General features: G+C 39.8%; 1 protein-coding gene across 4 annotated transcripts in view; it reads left to right on the forward strand.

Annotated features, from left to right (window-relative positions):
- ubr3 (ubiquitin protein ligase E3 component n-recognin 3) overlaps positions 1-18480 on the forward strand; it is a 311396-nt gene that overhangs the window by 207196 nt on the left and 85720 nt on the right. For all 4 annotated transcript variants that reach the window (XM_048535342.2, XM_048535343.2, XM_048535344.2 and 1 more), the window contains one exon: positions 4525-4610. In XM_048535342.2, the coding sequence (XP_048391299.1) occupies positions 4525-4610 (86 nt within the window). The remainder of the gene's footprint in view (positions 1-4524; positions 4611-18480) is intronic.

Raw genomic sequence — 18480 nt, forward strand, 5'->3', positions numbered from 1 at the left:
TCCACAAAGTTGCACAACGTTACTTGGAACTACATCGTTGTTTCTTTACTATCTCTGGGCCAAAATCCTGGAACTCCCTTCTGAAGAGTGCTGCAGTTGTTAATGCATTCCAAGGTGTTTAAAAAGGCAGCCCACCACCATCTTCTCAAGGCAGATAGACATGAACAATGAATGCTGGCCTCGCCATCACTACTCATATTCCATGCGTGAAAGCAAACACAGGAGGGGTGATGACACTGCTGGATGTATGCAAGAGTCCTCCACAGATTCATTCACAGGGAGATAAAAAAGCAAAAATGATACTAAGAATAATAGTGCAGAAGTGAAAGGGCATTAATGGAAGGGGATTTCATCTGCCGTAGTTGTAACTGTCATAAACTTAGTGTAAATGGTATCAAGTGGACAATTCTTAAAATGCATGAATTTTTTTTGTCAGAATGTAGTATACAGAACAGAGAAGGTTCATTTCTGGTTATTGTTTTAGGAAATGAATCTGATGAGATGGAAGGGGTATAATTTGAAGGATATTTTAATGGTTATGACCGTAATTCAGTTGTGGACAGAGTCTTAAAACACAGTGCTTGTAGAATAGAATAAAAGTATGCAAAGAACAAAACTTGCAAATTGGGGGAAGAGGCCAGTTTTACTAAGCTGACAGGGTGATGAAGGAACAGTCAACTGGAAGGAGCTATGCGAAGGGAAATCAGTGTCTGAGCAATGATATCGCTTCATGAAAGCAATAAAGAGGGTTCATAACACATTCTTATGAACAAAAAGGATCAACGTTCCTAAATCTAAATTACCCCTCAGTGTGTCAAAAGATATAGTGTAAGGTAAGGCTGCAAAGTTCATTTCTGATATCAAACGCTCCATATTGCAGAAAGCCTAGAGTATACAAAGTGCAGGGACAATACTAAAAAGAAAATTCGGAAAACAAAAAGAAGTGAAAGGAAAACATCGGCCTGTTAAATCAAGGAGGCCCAACAGCATTTCTAAATGCATAAAGAGCAAAAGGATAACTAAGGAAAGTGTGGGAAAGGTATTTATACCCAGGAGAAATAAATGCAGAGTATCCAAAGCTAAAGTACTTGGATGACTAAGGATACTGTTGACGAAGAAAAAGCAGGCAGATGATGCATACCAGATTAGTAATAGCAGTAGAAATCAGGAAGAATGTCTCAAGTACAGGAGAGACTCTAATGTTGGAATAAGGAAAGCTAAAAGAAAGCATGAGGAAAGGACGCTAGACTGTGCTAAAACAAATAGTGCAATGTTTCTCGAGCATTTTAATAGTCAAAGATTGTTGAAGGACAGAGTGGGGTCTGTTAGAGAGGGGTGTTGGATGCCTCTCTGATAATTAAAACCAAAACACCCAGAGAAGCTGGCCTCGCCTCGCCCCCCACCTCCTAATTTGTTAGAGGAAGTGTGAAAAGTGATATAATCTGCCTCTCACACCCAATCTGTTAGAAAGAAGTCATTAAATGAAATAAATCCCTGATACTCCCTTTATATGCAACAAGTAGCAATTTATTTATCTAACTCTAACAGTGAACAAATTAACAGAACTACCAACAAACCGAACAATTCCACCTTAATAATAACCATTTCTGAATTTTAAAAAATTCCAATGGTATACTGTTCCAATATATACAAGTTTCACTTATTTAAACCAACATGTTAAGAGAAAATAAATTGAAACTTAGTCTGTGGAAATTATAGCCAAGACGAGTCTTCTGGAATGTTCTTTCCCTTCTCTGCTGTTTTCTATTCAGGAACGCATTTCTCCATAGACTTCTTGTGTTGGGAATATTAGCTAAGAATGCCACAGTACCTTTGATTTATATGGTACTTACTCTGAGAGCTTAGATTTCAGAGAGTCGAAGAGCTTCTGTTCAGATGGCAGTTTACTCTCGCGCCAATTTTTAAATGCCCTTTTCTTTTATACCCTTGATGACCTATCAATTTCTTCGGATTGGTTGTAGGTTGTCAAAACTATTCAATCAAATATAAATTTAATTGGGTTTTGATATCTAGGACTTGGTTTAAATTAATTGGTTAAATTCAAAAACCTGTTGCCTTGGTAAAAAGATAACAAAGTGTGAAGCTGGATGAACACAGCAGGCCAAGCAGCATCTCAGGGGCACAAAAGCTGACGTTTCGGGCCTAGACCCTTCATCAAAGAGGGGGAACCCTCTCCCCATCCCCCTCTCTGATGAAGGGTCTAGGCCCGAAATGTCAGCTTTTGTGCTCCTGAGATGCTGCTTGGCCTGCTGTGTTCATCCAGCTTCACACTTTGTTATCTTGGATTCTCCAGCATCTGCAGTTCCTATTATCTCTGCCTTGGTAAAATTGCTGTTTTGCCTGCTAACGTTACAGACCTTTGATAGTGTTTCATTTTCAACAAATCAGTGTGCATCTGCTGCAGCCTGCATTTTTTTTATCTCCAAGCCTAAAACAAAATCATCTTTTAACGGGACTCCCCACTCTTTTCCCCTTCCCCCATCATTTTGTAAAATCAAATACTCCACCCAACTTTGCAACAGGTCCACAAGGAATGAGCAGGGTAAGCTACTCACTGAAGCAAAGGATCGGCAAAGGTACTATTTGAATATTTTGCTTCTTTACCAAATTAGAAGGTGGTGACAATGGCCTAATTGCAAATGTATGTGTATTGAGCAACTGAACAGTATACTGATAGAGAAAGAAGAGTTGCAACCAGGGCTGGCAGCACTACAGGTGGGGACGTCATCGGGCTCAAATGGAATGCATCCCAGATTGCTAAGTGAGTTAAGGAAACAAATTGCTGAGCCATTGACAGAAATTTTCCAGGCCTGCCGAAACACATTAATCCCAGGGGCTGGAGGATTGTAAATGTGACAGCATTGTTTAAGAAAGGGACAAAGGATAGTTCCGGAAACATCAGACCTACCAGCTTGTCATGAACAATGGGAAACCTGATGGAGGTCATAATACACAATAAGGTAAATATATAGGGAAAAATAAGTGAATACTAGTCAATCAACATGGCTTTGTCAAGGGCAGACCATTTCTGACAAATTTAATTGAATTCTTTGAGGTGACACAGGCAGTGCATGAGGGTATGAGAAATATTTGGAGTTTGATGGTTCTTTACCTGAATGTACATGGCATTCGGAGCCATGTAGATGAGTTGATTGCACAAAGAGAAATAAAAGAATATGATTTGATCGATATTATGCAGACATGATTGCTGGGTAACCAAAACTGGGACCTTGGTATTGGAGGGTATTCGACGTTTTGGAAGAACAAGCAAAAAGAAAGAGAAGACAGGGTAGCTTTGCTAATAAAATATAGTATCAGTGCAGTGATGAGTAGTGATAGGTGCAGTGGTCATCTGAAATTTGAAGATATTCTAGCTTCATCAGCATGTAGAATGATGACTTCATTCTTTCCTTATTAGTATTTGGGATGTGGGTACTGCTGACTAGGCCAGAATTTATTACCCAGGCCTAATTTTAATTAAAGCTTAAGCAATCTGTTGCACCAATTCAAACAACTTAAAAGTCAGGATAAATAGTGAAATACAAAAATCAATCAAACAATCAACCTTCTGAACAATGAAATCTTTTAATATAAAGGGGATAATGCAATTTGTCTTTGGAAGTTAAGTATATTCAGTTCTGATACATTTGAGAAATAAACACCAGTTTGTTCAACTAACTTCAGATTAATAGTAATGAAATTACGTAATTGTGTATTTGATAAGTTTGAACCAATGTAGATTCTAAGTGTAATAAACCTCCCAAAAATACATGAATACAGACTTGAAATAGAAGCTGTTCTTCTTAAAGTTTTCAATAAGCTGTGATATTACATAGGAAATTCATTGGTCTTAATAGACCAGAATCTTTATAAAGAGCATGTACACTCATGCTCATATATAAATATGTTGTCCCTCATTTATATTCTTATGGTGAACTGAATCATGTTACTTAATTGTCTTGTCTGCCAGTCTGAAATTGCAGTTCCTGCTTCATCGCTGGTAGGTTTTGGAAGTTCAGTAAATGTAGCAAACTGCCTGAAAAATAGAAAATTCTCTTGTCACAGAGAAGCTCTTATCAGTGCCAAACAGATGACAATGTACAGAGAAAAAATTATCATTGTTAAATTACATTACTCTGAGCAACAGAGAGGATTAAGACTACATTTGAGACCTCAGTGGATTAAACTAATGACTTGGGGATAATGGTCTATAATTTTTAGAATTTGAAACCTGCACACAGAAAAACAATCTGTATTATTGAAGAAGATAGTTCAACATAGAATATGTTTTATAATTGTAAAGGAAGGAAATACTTCAAGTATACTTTCTTCTGTTTTTCTTTAAAGCCTCATATAAATATCTGATTACAGAGTAATTTTATTCTTGCCACAGTTTATTCATATCTTTTATACTTGTTAATGTACTTTTTAAGTTTAAAATTATGAATATTAAGACTGAAATAGTTTCAATTTATAAATTGCAATTACATTTTCATTGAACAGGCTGAATTTGGAGCTTGAATTGGTTCATCGAGGAGGAAACTTGTGTTTAGGAGGAGCAAGTGCTACTACGAAAAGATCCTGTTTAAGTAAGTGTGCACATGAAATAATTGTCTTCATTTTCAATTAAGCGGCAGTCATTCAGCAAAATTGAGTGTACTGGTTGATTGCTGTATGTGATAATTCCTCATTTTATTTCTTTCCAAGTCAGTCTTGTCAGTTTATGATGGAAGTTTCCACTTCCTGGCAGAATACCACATTACAAGTTAGGCATTCCACCCTTTAAAATGTTCTTCCAACCTCTCATCCAGAAAAACAAAAAGCCCAAAGCGTTAATATTTGGAATCGGTCAAAGAGAATATGTCATGAGATCTTGCTATGAGGATGGTACAGACCTAAATTTGCATCAAAACTGTGTTTGTTTTGTCAACTTATATCCTGTAGGTGTGTGGAGGGTTACAAATAATGTGATCACAAAAACAAATCCATATATAATTTGATCAGTGTTTTTTAATATTAGAAAGGGAATATGAGCATCATATTTATTGTCCATCTGTAATTGTCCTGGAGAAGGTGGCAGTGAGCTGCTGCCTTGAATTGCTGACTGCAGTCCTTAGAGTGTAGGAACACACATAGTGTGGTTGGGAAGGGAGTTTCAGGATTTTGACCCAGCAATTAGGCAACAGTGTTATAGTTCCAACTAAGGACTGTGAGGGATTGAGAGGGAAACCTACAGGTAATAGCGTTTTGGTACATGTCCTGCCATTGAAGAAGTAGAGGTTGTGGTTTGGAATGTGCTGTTGGTATGAGTCTTGGTGAATTCCTATATTGCATGTTGTAGATTCTATACATCACTACTGCTGTGTGTGGTGATGAAGGTAGTTTGAGTTGAATGCTGTGATTGAGTCGCCAATCATTTGCTTTGTCCTGGATGGTGTCTAACTGGAGTGTTTTTGCACCTGCACTCACAAGACAAGTGGAGAATATTACATCACACTCCTGCGTTGTGTCTTGTACATTGTAGACCAAGATTGGAAAGATAATAGGCGAGTTACTTGCTACAGAATTACTAGCTTATGACCATTTTGTTTTTATTAGCAAACATCCCCACTTCTGACCTTGTGATAGAGGAGAGGGCTTTGTTAAAGCAGCTGTAGATGGTTGGTCCTAGGACATTAACCTGAGGAACTCCTAATCTGATATCCTGTGGCTGACATGAATCACATTCAACAACCATAACCATCTTTATTTGCTCTCGTTATGATGCCGCCCAGCACAGAGATTTCTTCCTGATTGCCATTGACTCTAGTTTTGTTAGGGCTTCTTAATGTGTATGCTCCCTTGATGTCAGGGGTTGTCACACTCAACTCATTTGGTTTTCAGCACTTTTATCCATGTTTGAACCATGTGTTTAATGAAGAAGGGAGCTGAGTGGATGTAGCAGAATCCAAAATCCATACTGATGTCCATGAGCAGGTGATTCCATTCTAAGTGCCACTTGATAGTGCTGTCAACGAGAGAACCAGTTTTGCATGTTGACTGGCAGGTGTCAGAGTTTACCATACTGGAACAGCTTGGCTCGAGGCACAGCTGGTATTGGAGCACAAGTCAATACTTGGATCCTGATAACATCACGGCATATCGTCTTTGTTATATTCGGTGCTTTCCGCTGTCTCTTGATCTCACATGGAGTAATCGAATTGGCTAAAGACTGGCATCTCTCATGCTGGAACTCCCAGAGTAGGCTGAGATGACTCATCCACATGACACTTCTGGCCAAAAATGGATGCAAATGCTTGCACCTTTGTGTTTTGCATGGATTGTATGGATTCCTCCGTCACGAGGATGGGAATATTTGTGGAGCCTTCTACTCAGAGCGTTGTTCAAAAGCCCACTGCCGTTCATGAGTGGATATGGCTGAACTGCAAGTTCTTGGTCGAATCCATTGGTTGTGGGATCTGTTAGCCTTGTCTATTACATGCTGTTTCCGTTTGGCATGCAAGCTATCATGTGTTGTAACTCCACCAGGTTAACACCTTATTTTTAGGTATTCCTGATGCTGTTTGCTACATTAATTTTTACTACGGAAGGCATTCAGTTGATAAAGTTGTTATTGGATATTCATTGGTAAGTGAGTAAATTTGGATGTAAGGCTCTATTGACAGTGCAAGTATTAACTAAGATTACCTTAAAAGTCAATCACAAATAACATAATTGGAATCAATAAATTATTGGCATTGGCTGCTGGTCCAATTCTAAATTATGTAAATGCCAGTTTTATTTTTATATGAAATATTACTTTTCATTTTGAAGTGGTCTAGAAACATTTCACTACACATCATACGCAGAGCTGCAATTTTCCAGTCCCTCGTACTACAGTGACTTTGCTGCTTTATACTATAATGTGTACACGATTCCTGTTACTCGAAGTTTTGAGACTTTTTGTCACCTCACACACACTCATCCCAACATACGTGAATCAGTTTTTCTGTCTTTGTAGCAGCAAGAATCTAATCTGATGATTTAGCAGAAGTGGGATTTGAGGCTAAGCTTTCATATAAATTTGCAAAGGCCAACAGACAGCTTCAGCAAACCTGACAGGTCAAAATAAAACATATAACTGGAATAAAATCTCTTCCATAAAAGCTGTAATTGTAGCTTCTCCTTAAAACACACTGTATTTCAAGATTTTTTTTGTGTTTCGGAAACATAGCCTATATTTTCTACTCTTTTTATGGAAAGTAGAAAATCTTTTATCAGTATCATTCTGAAACACGGGTTCTGAACATTGTGAACAGTATACATTCCATCAAGAGATTTCTTATTAGAGTGGCATTCAAAGCACATTTTATCTAGATGCACCAAGAATGATCTTTGTGTTGCAGTCATTATGCTTAATGTACTATTCATGTCACAGTAAAATAGTTTTGTCCAGTTAATATTCTTGGAAAAGTTTCACCATCAAATGATCGTGGAAAATTACATCTACAGTTTCTGGTTTCTGTAAAGTAACTGCTTAGATTATTCAGACTTTCCAGGGTCTGAAAACAGTGCTTTTTCGATATTTATTCATCAAGTTATGGGGATGTCAGAATTGGGCAGCATGGTAGCTCAGTGGTTAGCACTGCTTCCTGACAGCTAGGGCACTGTCTCTGGTTCACTTCCAGTCTCGGAGACTGATTTGTGCAAACTTCACACCTCTCATTTATATGTGGGTTTCCGTTGGATGTTCCAGTTTCCTCCCGTAATGCACTGATATGCATAGGTGGATTGGCCATGCTGAATTTGCCCTATAACGTCCACGGATGTTCAGGCTAGGTCAATTAGCTGTGGTAAATGCAGAATTATGGGGCTCGGATGGGTCAGGATCTAGGTGGGATGCAGTGCGGATGATCAGTATGGACTTGATGGGTTTGCAATACTGAAGAAAGGAGAGGATTGATTTGGATAGATCTAAGGAATAAGCCAAGTGCAATTACATTGCTTGGTGCAGTCTTTAGACCAAAACAGATGGGAATGACCTAGAAGGAGCAAAGATGCGAGGAAATTGTAGAGGTGCCACATTTTGGGGGCACTTAATTTATTAGGGGCATTTAAGAGGCAATTAGATAGGCATATGGATGACAGTATAAGGTAGGGGTGGAGGTTAGATAGACCTTAGGTTCAGGGTAAAAGTTTGGTGCACCATTGTGGGCTGAAGGGCCTGCACTGTGCTGTGTTGTTCTGTGTTCTATCTCTACATTTAGCGTAGGTATAATGGGGGACTTCATTTACAGGTAGCGTTAAGGGCAGAGATGTGGGGAGCAGGAACAAGCATTCTTAGGTTGTGATCAGGGGAATTTCCTACAACAGTATGTCAAGCCCAATAAGAAATGACATAGAAGCAGAATGTGCTGGCAGCAGCAGTGGAGGGAGAAGCAAAGTTAATATTTTGAGTCCAATGTGATGGCTTCAGAACCTGATGCTATCAGACCTACCAGAAAGTTGTGTCTTTATTTCAAATTTCCAGTATCTTCAGTACTTGGCTTTTAACAAGAAAATTGAGACTACTCGCACTTTAGTTTTAAGATGACAGTGGTAAACAACAATGGACAATCCAGAGTAGGGATAATTTGCCGAGGAACAGTTGACTTTGATGGGCAAGAAAGGAGCTGGGCTAGATAGAACGGAGCCAAAGATTGACATGGCTGAACAAAGGGCTAGCTTAAAAAAAAATGGTTTGGATACAATCAAGATATATTCTCCCTAAAGGGAAAGTTAAGAGCAACATATCTAGAGTTCCCTGGATGAAAAAGGAGATGTGTGCCTCTCACAGGTGCTTGAAAGAAAATGCAGTTGAGATTCAAGCTGACTACAGAATCTTCTGAAGATAGTTGAAAAAGCAAATCAGAGAAACAAAGAGCGATTATCAAGAAAGACTGGCAGCTAGTAAATAAGGGAGTCCCATTCACCACTTATCAGGCCATAATAAATGAGTGGTAAAAGGAGGCATTGGGCTGATTAGGGACTGAAAAAGGAGGTTTACCTCTGAAAGCAGGGGATATGGCTGTGGTAGGAATTTAATGTTCTGCATCAGTATTTAGCAAGGAAATAGATGTTACCCAGGTTGTGATAACAGGGGATGAGAGTTTTGCCACGAGAAGGATTACAAATTGATAATGAGGAAGATTGGATAAACTGTTGGTGCTTCTATGTTGATAAAACACCAAAACCAAATGAGATGCTTCTGTGCACATTGAAGGAAGTGAGATAGGAAATAGAGATAATCTTTTAGTCTTTTTCTAGATTTGTGGGTGGTGCCAGCAGACCAAGAATTGCAAATAAACTTTTGTAAATTTAGAGTAAATGCCATAATTTGTTTGGAAGCCCTGGGCTCTGTGATGTTCAACTAAATGTTAGAATGAAAGGGTTTCTGAGTAAAGTGTAGCCCCTCTACCTGAAACAGCTCCTGTTAAGAATCACAAATGTTGACGACCGTCCCCACTATAACAGCAGTATTACTTGTATTGATCTTAACTCTCTTTCCTTAAGGGAGGTCTTCATGTTACTTGGAATGAAGAGGATTACTTTGGCATTGGAGGCAGTTCAGAGCAGGTTCCCGAGGTTGATTTGTGGGATGACAGGTTGTCCTATGAGAAATTAGAACACATCAGGCCTACGCTCCTTGGACATGAGAAGTGATATTATTGAAACTTGCAAGATTCTTAAAGGGTTTAGTGTTGATGGAATGTTTCCCTTATGGGGAAGTCTAGAATTTGGGTGCAGTTTCAAAATAGTCTCTCATTTAAAACTGAGATGAGGTGGGACTTATTTTCTCAGAGCTTCTTAGAATCGTACAGTACAGAAGAAGCACTTAAGTCTATCGAATCTGCACTGACAAAAATTACACTAAATCCATGCTAGTCTTGTTTTCCACCACTTGGTCCATATTCTTGAGTGTTATGACATTTCAAGTATTCATTCTAGCACATTTTAAAGGTTGTGAGGTTTACATCTCAGCTGATGTCCCAGGCAGCATAGTCCAGATTTCTGCCATCCTCTGGGCAAAAGAAAAATCCCTCAACTTCTCTCTCAATGCCCTGCCTTTCTCCTTATAATTATACCCCCTTATTATTGACCCTTCAATGAAGGGGAACTGATGCCTTCTATTCACCCTCTCTATCCCCCACACAATCTCATACTTTTAAATTATACCCCCTTTCAGCCGTCTCTGTTCTATAGAAAACAACCCGAGCTTATCCAGCCTCACTTCTTAGTTAAATTGCCACATCCCTGACAATATCCTCCTGAATCTACTCTTCACCTTTCCACTGCAGTGGCCTCCTTCCGATAGTGGGATGATGAGAAATGTGCACACAGTATTCCAGCTGTGGCCTAACCAAAGTTTTTGGTACAGCTCCACTATAATCTACCCAATGATGGATAAAGGTCAGCGTCCGCCTTCCTGCTTTAACCACCCTATTAACCTGTCCCGCCTTTCCTTGAGTACGCTCTTGTGTTGTGATGCACTTTGGATGAAGTAACCTCAAACTTACCACAGTTAATTCAGATTTACCATTAATCTGCCCATCTGATTAATGTGTCTGTCATTCTGTAAACCATATGCTTCTGTCAATCACCTGGCTAATCTTCGTGTCATCTGCAAGCTGATTTACCATTTTCACACATTTTCTTCTCTTTCATTTACAAATATCACAAAGGCACCCAGTGTTGATCTCTGTGGTATGCCATTGGACACCATCCACCCACCATACAAATAACCTTCTACCATCATTCTCTCTCTTCTACCACTAATCCAGTTTTGGATCCAACTTTCCAAGCTACCCTGATTCTCATGTGTTTTTACATTCTTTGTCAGGCTGTCAGGTGGGACCATGTCGAAGGCTTTGCTAAAACCCAATAAACAACATAACTTCACTACTCTTGTCTACATACCTGCTTACCACCTCCAGGTTCTATCAGATTTGTTGAGTGTGACCTCCCTTTGACAAAGCCATGCCAACAATCCTCATTCAAGCCTTGCCTTTTCAGTTATTTAATTATCTCCTAATTTTCTCATAGTTTCTGGACCATTGATATGAAATGCACTGGTTGTGAAATTCGCTGGTTTCCTTCTACTACCTGTCTTGAAGAGTAGAACCACATTTCCTGCTCTCAGGTCATTTGACATCTCCCCCTGTGGCCAGACAGGAATTAAGAATTTGGGTCACAGTCCTTGTAATTTCCTCTCTTGTCTTCTACAGCAGCCTAGGACACAACTCATCTGGACCTTGGAGATTGGAGTTTGTTCTTAAATCTGCCTAAATCTCCAATGTCTCTTCATTCCCTATGTCAAACTGTTCAAGAACATCACAGACGTAGTAGGAACTGCTGATGCTGGAGAATCTGAGATAACAAGGTGTAGAGCTGGATGAACATAGCAGGCCAAGCAGCATCAGAGGAGCAGGAAAGCTGACATTTTGGGTCGAGACCCTTCTTCAAAAATGGAGGAGGGGAAGAGGATTCTGAAATAAATAGGGAGAAAGGGGGAGGCAGATAGAAGATGGATAAAGGAGAAGGTAGGTGGCAAGGAGATAGACAGGTCAAAGAGGCGGGGTTGGAACCAGTAAAGGTGAATGTCGGTGGAGAGTTAGGGAGGGGATAAGTCAGCCCAGGACAAGTCAAGGAGGTGGGTTGAGGCTAGTGGGTAGGAGATGGGGGTGGGGCTTGAGGTGGGAGCAATGGTTAGGGAGGCGGGGACTAGCTGGGCTGGTTTTGGAATGCAGTCAGGGTAGGGGAGATTTTGAAGTTTGTGAAGTCCACATTGATACCCTTGGGCTGCAGGGGTCCCAAGCGGAATGAGATGCTGTTCCTGCAGCCTTTTGGGTGGCATCATTGTGGCAATGCAGGAGGCCCAGAATGGACATATCCCCCTCCCACACACTCTTCTCTCTCAATCGCTTCCCTGCACTTTCTGTGCTCCACTCAGGCCTCTGTTGTTTTGCTCTTTTTGTACCTGTTATTTCTCTCTTCCTTTTTAAAACAGTCTTGAATATTCCTAAACATCCAGGATTCTCTAGCCTACAGTTCACCATAAAAGGAACATGATCAGGCCTGTACCCTGTCCAATTTCATTTCAAACTCCACACACAAACACACACACACACGCACACACACTTACTATTCCAGTTCATTCTGGTCAAATCCTGTCTTATTCTAATAAAATATGCTTTTCCCAGTGCAAAATCCTTTTTGCAGGTCATCTTTATCAATAACAAATGTAACATATATCCTGTTGTGATTTAATCACTGCAGTGCACTCCTAATACCACCTCAAGTACCAGAATTAGACCCAGCACTGCACCATTGCTTTGGAACCATCTACATGGTGATATAAAAAGGTATCTTGAATAGATTTCAAGAAATCTGTCCCCTCTAAACCTTTTGTACCATGACTATCCCAATTAATGTCAGATATGTTGAAGTTCCCTAATCTAATTACCCTATTAGAATTTTCACACACCAAGTAACTGTCAACATATTTGCTCCTCTATTGCCTGCTGACTGTTTGGGGGCCCATATTACACTTACAGCATTGTGACTGTCCCCTTTTTATTCATAAGCTTTATCCGCAGACTCTTAACTTAATTGTACATGTTGTGGGAAGGAAAAATGTTGTTGCAGATGCATTATTGTGAGTTTAAAGAAAATATTTAGGTAAGATTGAACCGGTGTAGTCCAATGTCATATATATTTGTTAGTTTGAAAGGTATAACTTTAGAGTATTGAACTATGTGTATTGTGGTAATAGTGTTAATATTTAGAAAAGAAAACAAAGCCTCTTTTCGTAATATGATTCATTTTTTCTTAAGGTGGAGTTATGAAGTTGAGTAGGGTAATTGTGAAGTGGAAAGCAGGAAGCTAAAACGTGTTATGCCTTTATGAAATTTGTACTTTGCATATTTTTTAAAAAAGTGTGAGAGCAGCAGCTGAAGTTGCCAGTATAGAGAGGCTCAAAAAGTGAAAAATGTGTATCAAAAAAACACTTACAGGTGCCAGGCAAAACAGCAGTCTTTGCTTTGATGTTGTGATGAGTTTGAATTTTGCCATTCCCCGTCATAACACTAATTGTGTTCTTCACTGTTTTACAGAGACATTGGAGGGCCCAAGTCCGAACCAATTTAAGGCAAAATAACTAAATTATCAGAAAAAATTTGGAAAAGTTGCTGTTCCTTGAAAAAATTTTGCCAAAGAAAGGGAATGAAGTAGAAGAATTTCCCACTTTGTTAGGGAATAAAAGATAGGTTGCTTAAAGTGGTTAAGAAAGCATATGGGATACGTGCATTTGTTAGCTAAGGCGTACAGTTCAAGAGCAGGGAGGTTGTGCTGGAACTGTACGAAATGTTGGTAAGGGCACTGCTAGAGTTCTATGCATAATTCTGGAGTCCGCATTATTTCAGAAGTGACTATATGGAGACAGTGAAGAGGAGATCATTAGGGTGTTGCCTGGCCTGGAGAGTTTTAGTGATGAGGGGAGATTGGATAGATTCGATTTATTTTAGCTGGGGTGGACAGAAAAACTTTTCTTGGAAGGATCAATGACCAAGGGACCTAGATGTAAGATATGGGGCAGCGGATGTGAGGACATTTTATTTTCACTTAGTCTTGTGTTCAGTATTCACTACATTACCAAGTACCTATCAATTCATATAGTTTGAAATTGCTTTTCCTATATCAAAACCCAAGTCACTTTTATTTCAGAAAAGTTGCAGTCTTAATACCAGTTCCTTGGGGTCCACAAACTGTAACTCAGTGCCTGTAAGGATGGTAGAGACAGAATACCTCCTAACATTTGAGAAGTATTCAGATGTGCACTTGTGATGCCAAGACATACAAGGCTTTGAACTAAGTGCTGGAAAATGCATTTAGAATAGTGAGGTGCTTGTTTCTGACTGCTTAGATCTCTCTGACTCTAAAGTCAACAGTGTAAAATCATAAACAGCACTGAAAGAGAACATGCAGCCCTTCATCCTGCGTCAGCTGTTAGAAAGAGCTGTTCAATTAGTATCTCCTATCATTTCTTACAAGTAATTCTGGAAATTAATTCACTTCATCCATTTGCCTGATTGAGTTTTGAGAGTTACTAATACCATTTAAGATAGTTTGTTCTAAATCTTGCAGCTGGAGATTTGGCAGTTATTTTTAAATGTATCAGGTGGGGTCACTGACTCCCTTGTCAAAGGAAATAGTTTCTCTCTATTTGCTCAAAAACTGTTCCTACTTTTAAATGTCTTCAGTAATTCTTCCCTTGGCTTTCTCTGCTCCAAGGAGTACACTCCTAGTTTCTCTAATCGCCCCACAATACTGAACTCCATTCACCTTTGCATCATTCTGGTGTACCTTCTCAGTAACATTTCCAGGACCATGACATCCTTCCTGAAGCAAGTTGCCAAGAATAGTACATAATACTGCTCCTGTGACATAACTAAATTTGAAAAGCTTAGCATCTCACATCACCTTCAAAGATTTGAGTTCGTACCACTGCTCTTGCACAACCTGCATAAAATATTAGAGGTAACAAGGTGTGGAGCTGGATGAACACAGCAGGCCAAGCAACATCTTAGGAGCAGGAAAGCTGACATTTCAAGCTTAGACCTGCTCCTGAGATGCTGCTTGGCCTGTTGTGTTCTTCCAGCTCTACACCTTGTTATCTCAGATTCTCCAGCATCTGCAGTCCCTATTACCCCACATAAAATATTATTTTGATTATGCTGTTGTTGTTATCTTCATGTTGTTTTTCACTTTGTATGTATCCCATTTCATCAGTCTTCCAACTAGTCTGTGTTCACTGGAAGGCTTTGATATATTCACTACATTACCAGATTTCTATCAATTAACATAGTTTGAAATTACATTTTCTGTATCAGAACTCAACTCACCTCTTTTATAACTGAAAAGTGATAGTTATGATAACAATTCCAAAGAGGACCACAAAGCATACTTCACTGCAGTTAGAGGTGAAGACTTTACCCTATTCAACTGCCGCCAACCTCATCAGGAAATTTTATATTCAAATGACCACAATCACTTCAATGTGATATGGTTATATTTTCTAATTAGAGGTCTGGTAGAATGGTACATTATCACAGATACCTTCCGAAAGTTTGTGTCTTCAGCATTTACTGCACTGTCTTCGTGAATCTTCTGTGTTACTTTATCAAAGAATGTAATCAAGTTGAGTCTGTATAGAGGGTACATGAAAGACTAGAAAAGAAATAGTGACAGGAGCTCCGTTAACGGGGAATAAATAGAAGTTTCTGAGGCTACAGACCTTAATCCCAGAATGGTGAGTGTCATCCCTAGTGCCAGGGTCACGGATCTAGCTGAGTGGTGCAGAGATGGACCAAGTTGATAACATGTCAGTAGAAGAAAGTTTTGGGCAGTTATCATTATATTTTAATGATTGAGGTGCCTATTTAAAAGGGATCACGAGAAAGAAAAATCGTGATCAGAGCATCCCTTGAGACTAGCATGCATGCCATATGACCATTTTAGTATGTCCTTTTTATCTATTTTAGTGCTATGTAGTTCTCTCTCCCCACTTTGATTTCAAGCTAATCAATTGTGTCTATTTTGAAGACCAATACAAAGTAATACCGCAGACATGCACTCTGCCTCCATAAAAAAATGCTGATTTTTGTCCCTAGTTCTTGCACATCACAAATTTCTTCAGCAGTTCTTTCCTTTGTATGTTAAAATTATTCTTAGGTCCCTTTTTATGTTGTCCGCTAATCATTTCTAGCAATCTGTCTTTGCCCTACTTGTACTGTTTTTCAATTTCCTTCACAGCCTCCACATTCTGTTTAGTATACTACTGTTTTCTGTGCCCGATATTCGTCATAGACCTTCTTTTCCCTTTTATTCTTGCCTATATTTCCTTTGTCATCCAGGGATTTTTAACTGGACTGCTTCAATTTGTTTTTGTGCAAATGCTTGGTTTGAACCAAAGTATCATTTTGCCTTGACATTTTGCTAATATTTGGGAGCAGTTTTCCTGGCAAATCCTCTTTTCCAGTTCCATGATTCGGTACTTGTCCCAAATCTCAAATGTGTTCCACGTGTTGTTAATTTGCAGTTTGACTTTTTCTTCCTTCATCCTTTCCATAATTACTTTAAACTTATTTCTGTTACCGTCATTGATATGTTCTTGCTTCTACTCTGCTTGTTTGATTCTTCAAAATCCAAGCTAACGTAACTTTCTTCCTTCTGGGGCTAAAAGTATCATTGAAAAATGTTACATTAGTCATTGAGTGATACAGATGTACAGCATGGAAACAGATCCTGTGGTCCATCTCGTCCATTCTGGCCAGATATCCTAGATTAATCTAGTCCCATTTGCCACTCTTCCCATTTTCTGAGATAACAAGATTAAGAGCTGGATGAACTCAGTAGGCCAAGCAGCATCATAGGAGCAGGAAGGCTGATGCTTCGGGCCTTTCTGATGAAGGGTCTAGGCCCGACAAGTCAACCTTCCTGCTCCTATGATGCTGCTTGGCCTGCTGTGTTCATCCAGCTCTACACCTTGTTATCTCGGATTCTCCAGCATTTGCAGTTCCTATTATCCCTTCCCATTTTCTTTTAGTTGCTTTTAGTCATGTAATTAATGGGCAAGCATAACAAATTCTCATTGTTACATTTATTTGAGTGCAGAGTACAACAATAATCCTCTATGCAGAAGTAGAGTTTTATCTCACAGCAATGTCTAAAGATAGAGCTCAGAAGAGCCAGGAGGAGACATGAGAAGTTGTTGGCGGATAGGATCAGGGTAAACCCTAAGGCTTTCTATAGGTATTTAAGGAATAAAAGAATGACGTAAGTAAGATTAGGCCCAGTCAAGGATAGTAGTGGTAAGTTGTGTGTGGAGTCAGATGAGATAGGGGATGCGCTAGATGAATATTTTTCAACAGTATTTACTCTAGAAAACGACAATGTTGTCGAGGAGAATACTGAGATACAGGCTACTAGACTAGGTGGGATTGAGGTTCACAAGGAAGAGGTATTATAAATCCTACAGAGGGTGAAGATAGATAAGTCCCCTGGGCCGGATGGGATTTATCCTCGAATCCTCTGGGAAGCCAGGGAGGAGATTGCCGAGCCTTTGGCATTGATCTTTAACTCGTCATTGTCTACAGGAATAGTGCCAGACGACTGGAGGATAGCAAATGTGGTTCCCCTGTTCAAGAAGGGGAGTAGAGACAACCCTGGTAATTATAGACCAGTGAGCCTTAACCTCAGTTGTTGGTAAAGTGTTGGAAAGGGTTATAAGGGATAGGATTTATAATATCTAGAAAAGAATAAATTGATTAGGGATAGTCAGCACGGTTTTGTGAAGGGTAGGTCGTGCCTCACAAACCTTATTGAGTTCTTTGAGAAGGTGACCAAACAGGTAGATGAGAGTAAACCGGTTGATGTGGTGTATATGGATTTCAGCAAGGTGTTCGATAAGGTTCCCCACAATAGGCTATTGTACAAAATGCGGAGGAATGGAATTGTGGGAGATATAGGAGTTTGGATCAGAAATTGGCTTGCTGAAAGAAGACAGAGGGTGGTAATTGATGGGAAATGTTCATCCTGGAGACCAGTTACTAGTGATGCACGGCAAGGGTCGGTATTGGATCCACTGCTGTTTGTCATTTTTATAAATGACCTGGATGAGGGCGTAGAAGGATGGCTTAGTAAATTTGCAGACGACACTAAGGTCGGTGGAGTTGTGGATAGTGACGAAGGATGTTGTAGGTTGCAGAGAGACACAGATAAGCTGCAGAGCTGGGCTGAGAGGTGGCAAATAGAGTTTAATGCAGACAAGTGTGAGGTGATGCACTTTGGTAGGAGTAACCGGAAGGCAAAGTACAGGGCTAATGGTAAGATTCTTAGCAGTGTAGATGAGCAGAGAGATCTCGGCATCCATGTACACAGATCCTTGAAAGTTGCCACCCAGGTTGACAGGGCTGTTAAGAAGGCATACAGTGTTTTAGCTTTTATTAATAGAGGGATCGAGTTCTGGAACCAAGAGGTTATGGTGAAGCTGTACCAAACTCTGGTGCGGCCGCAATTGGAGTATTGTGTACAGTTCTGGTCACCGCATTATAAGAAGGATGTGGAAGCTTTGGAAAGGGTGCAGAGGAGATTTACTAGGATTTTGCCAGGTATGGAGGGAAGGTTTTAAGAGGAAAGGCTGAGCGACTTGAGGCTGTTTTCATTAGAGAGAAGAAGATTGAGAGGTGACTTAATTGAAACATATAAAATAATCAGAGGGTATAGATAGAGTGGATAGGGAGAGCGTTTTTCCTAGGATGGTGACGGCGAGCACGATGGGGCTTGCTTTAAATTGAGGGGTGAAAGATATAGGACAGATGTCAGAGGTAGTTTCTTTACTCAGAGTAGTAAGGGAATGGAACGCTTTGCCTGCAACGGTAGTAA

Source organism: Stegostoma tigrinum, chromosome 7, assembly GCF_030684315.1.
Source record: "Stegostoma tigrinum isolate sSteTig4 chromosome 7, sSteTig4.hap1, whole genome shotgun sequence".
Lineage (NCBI taxonomy): Eukaryota > Metazoa > Chordata > Chondrichthyes > Orectolobiformes > Stegostomatidae > Stegostoma > Stegostoma tigrinum.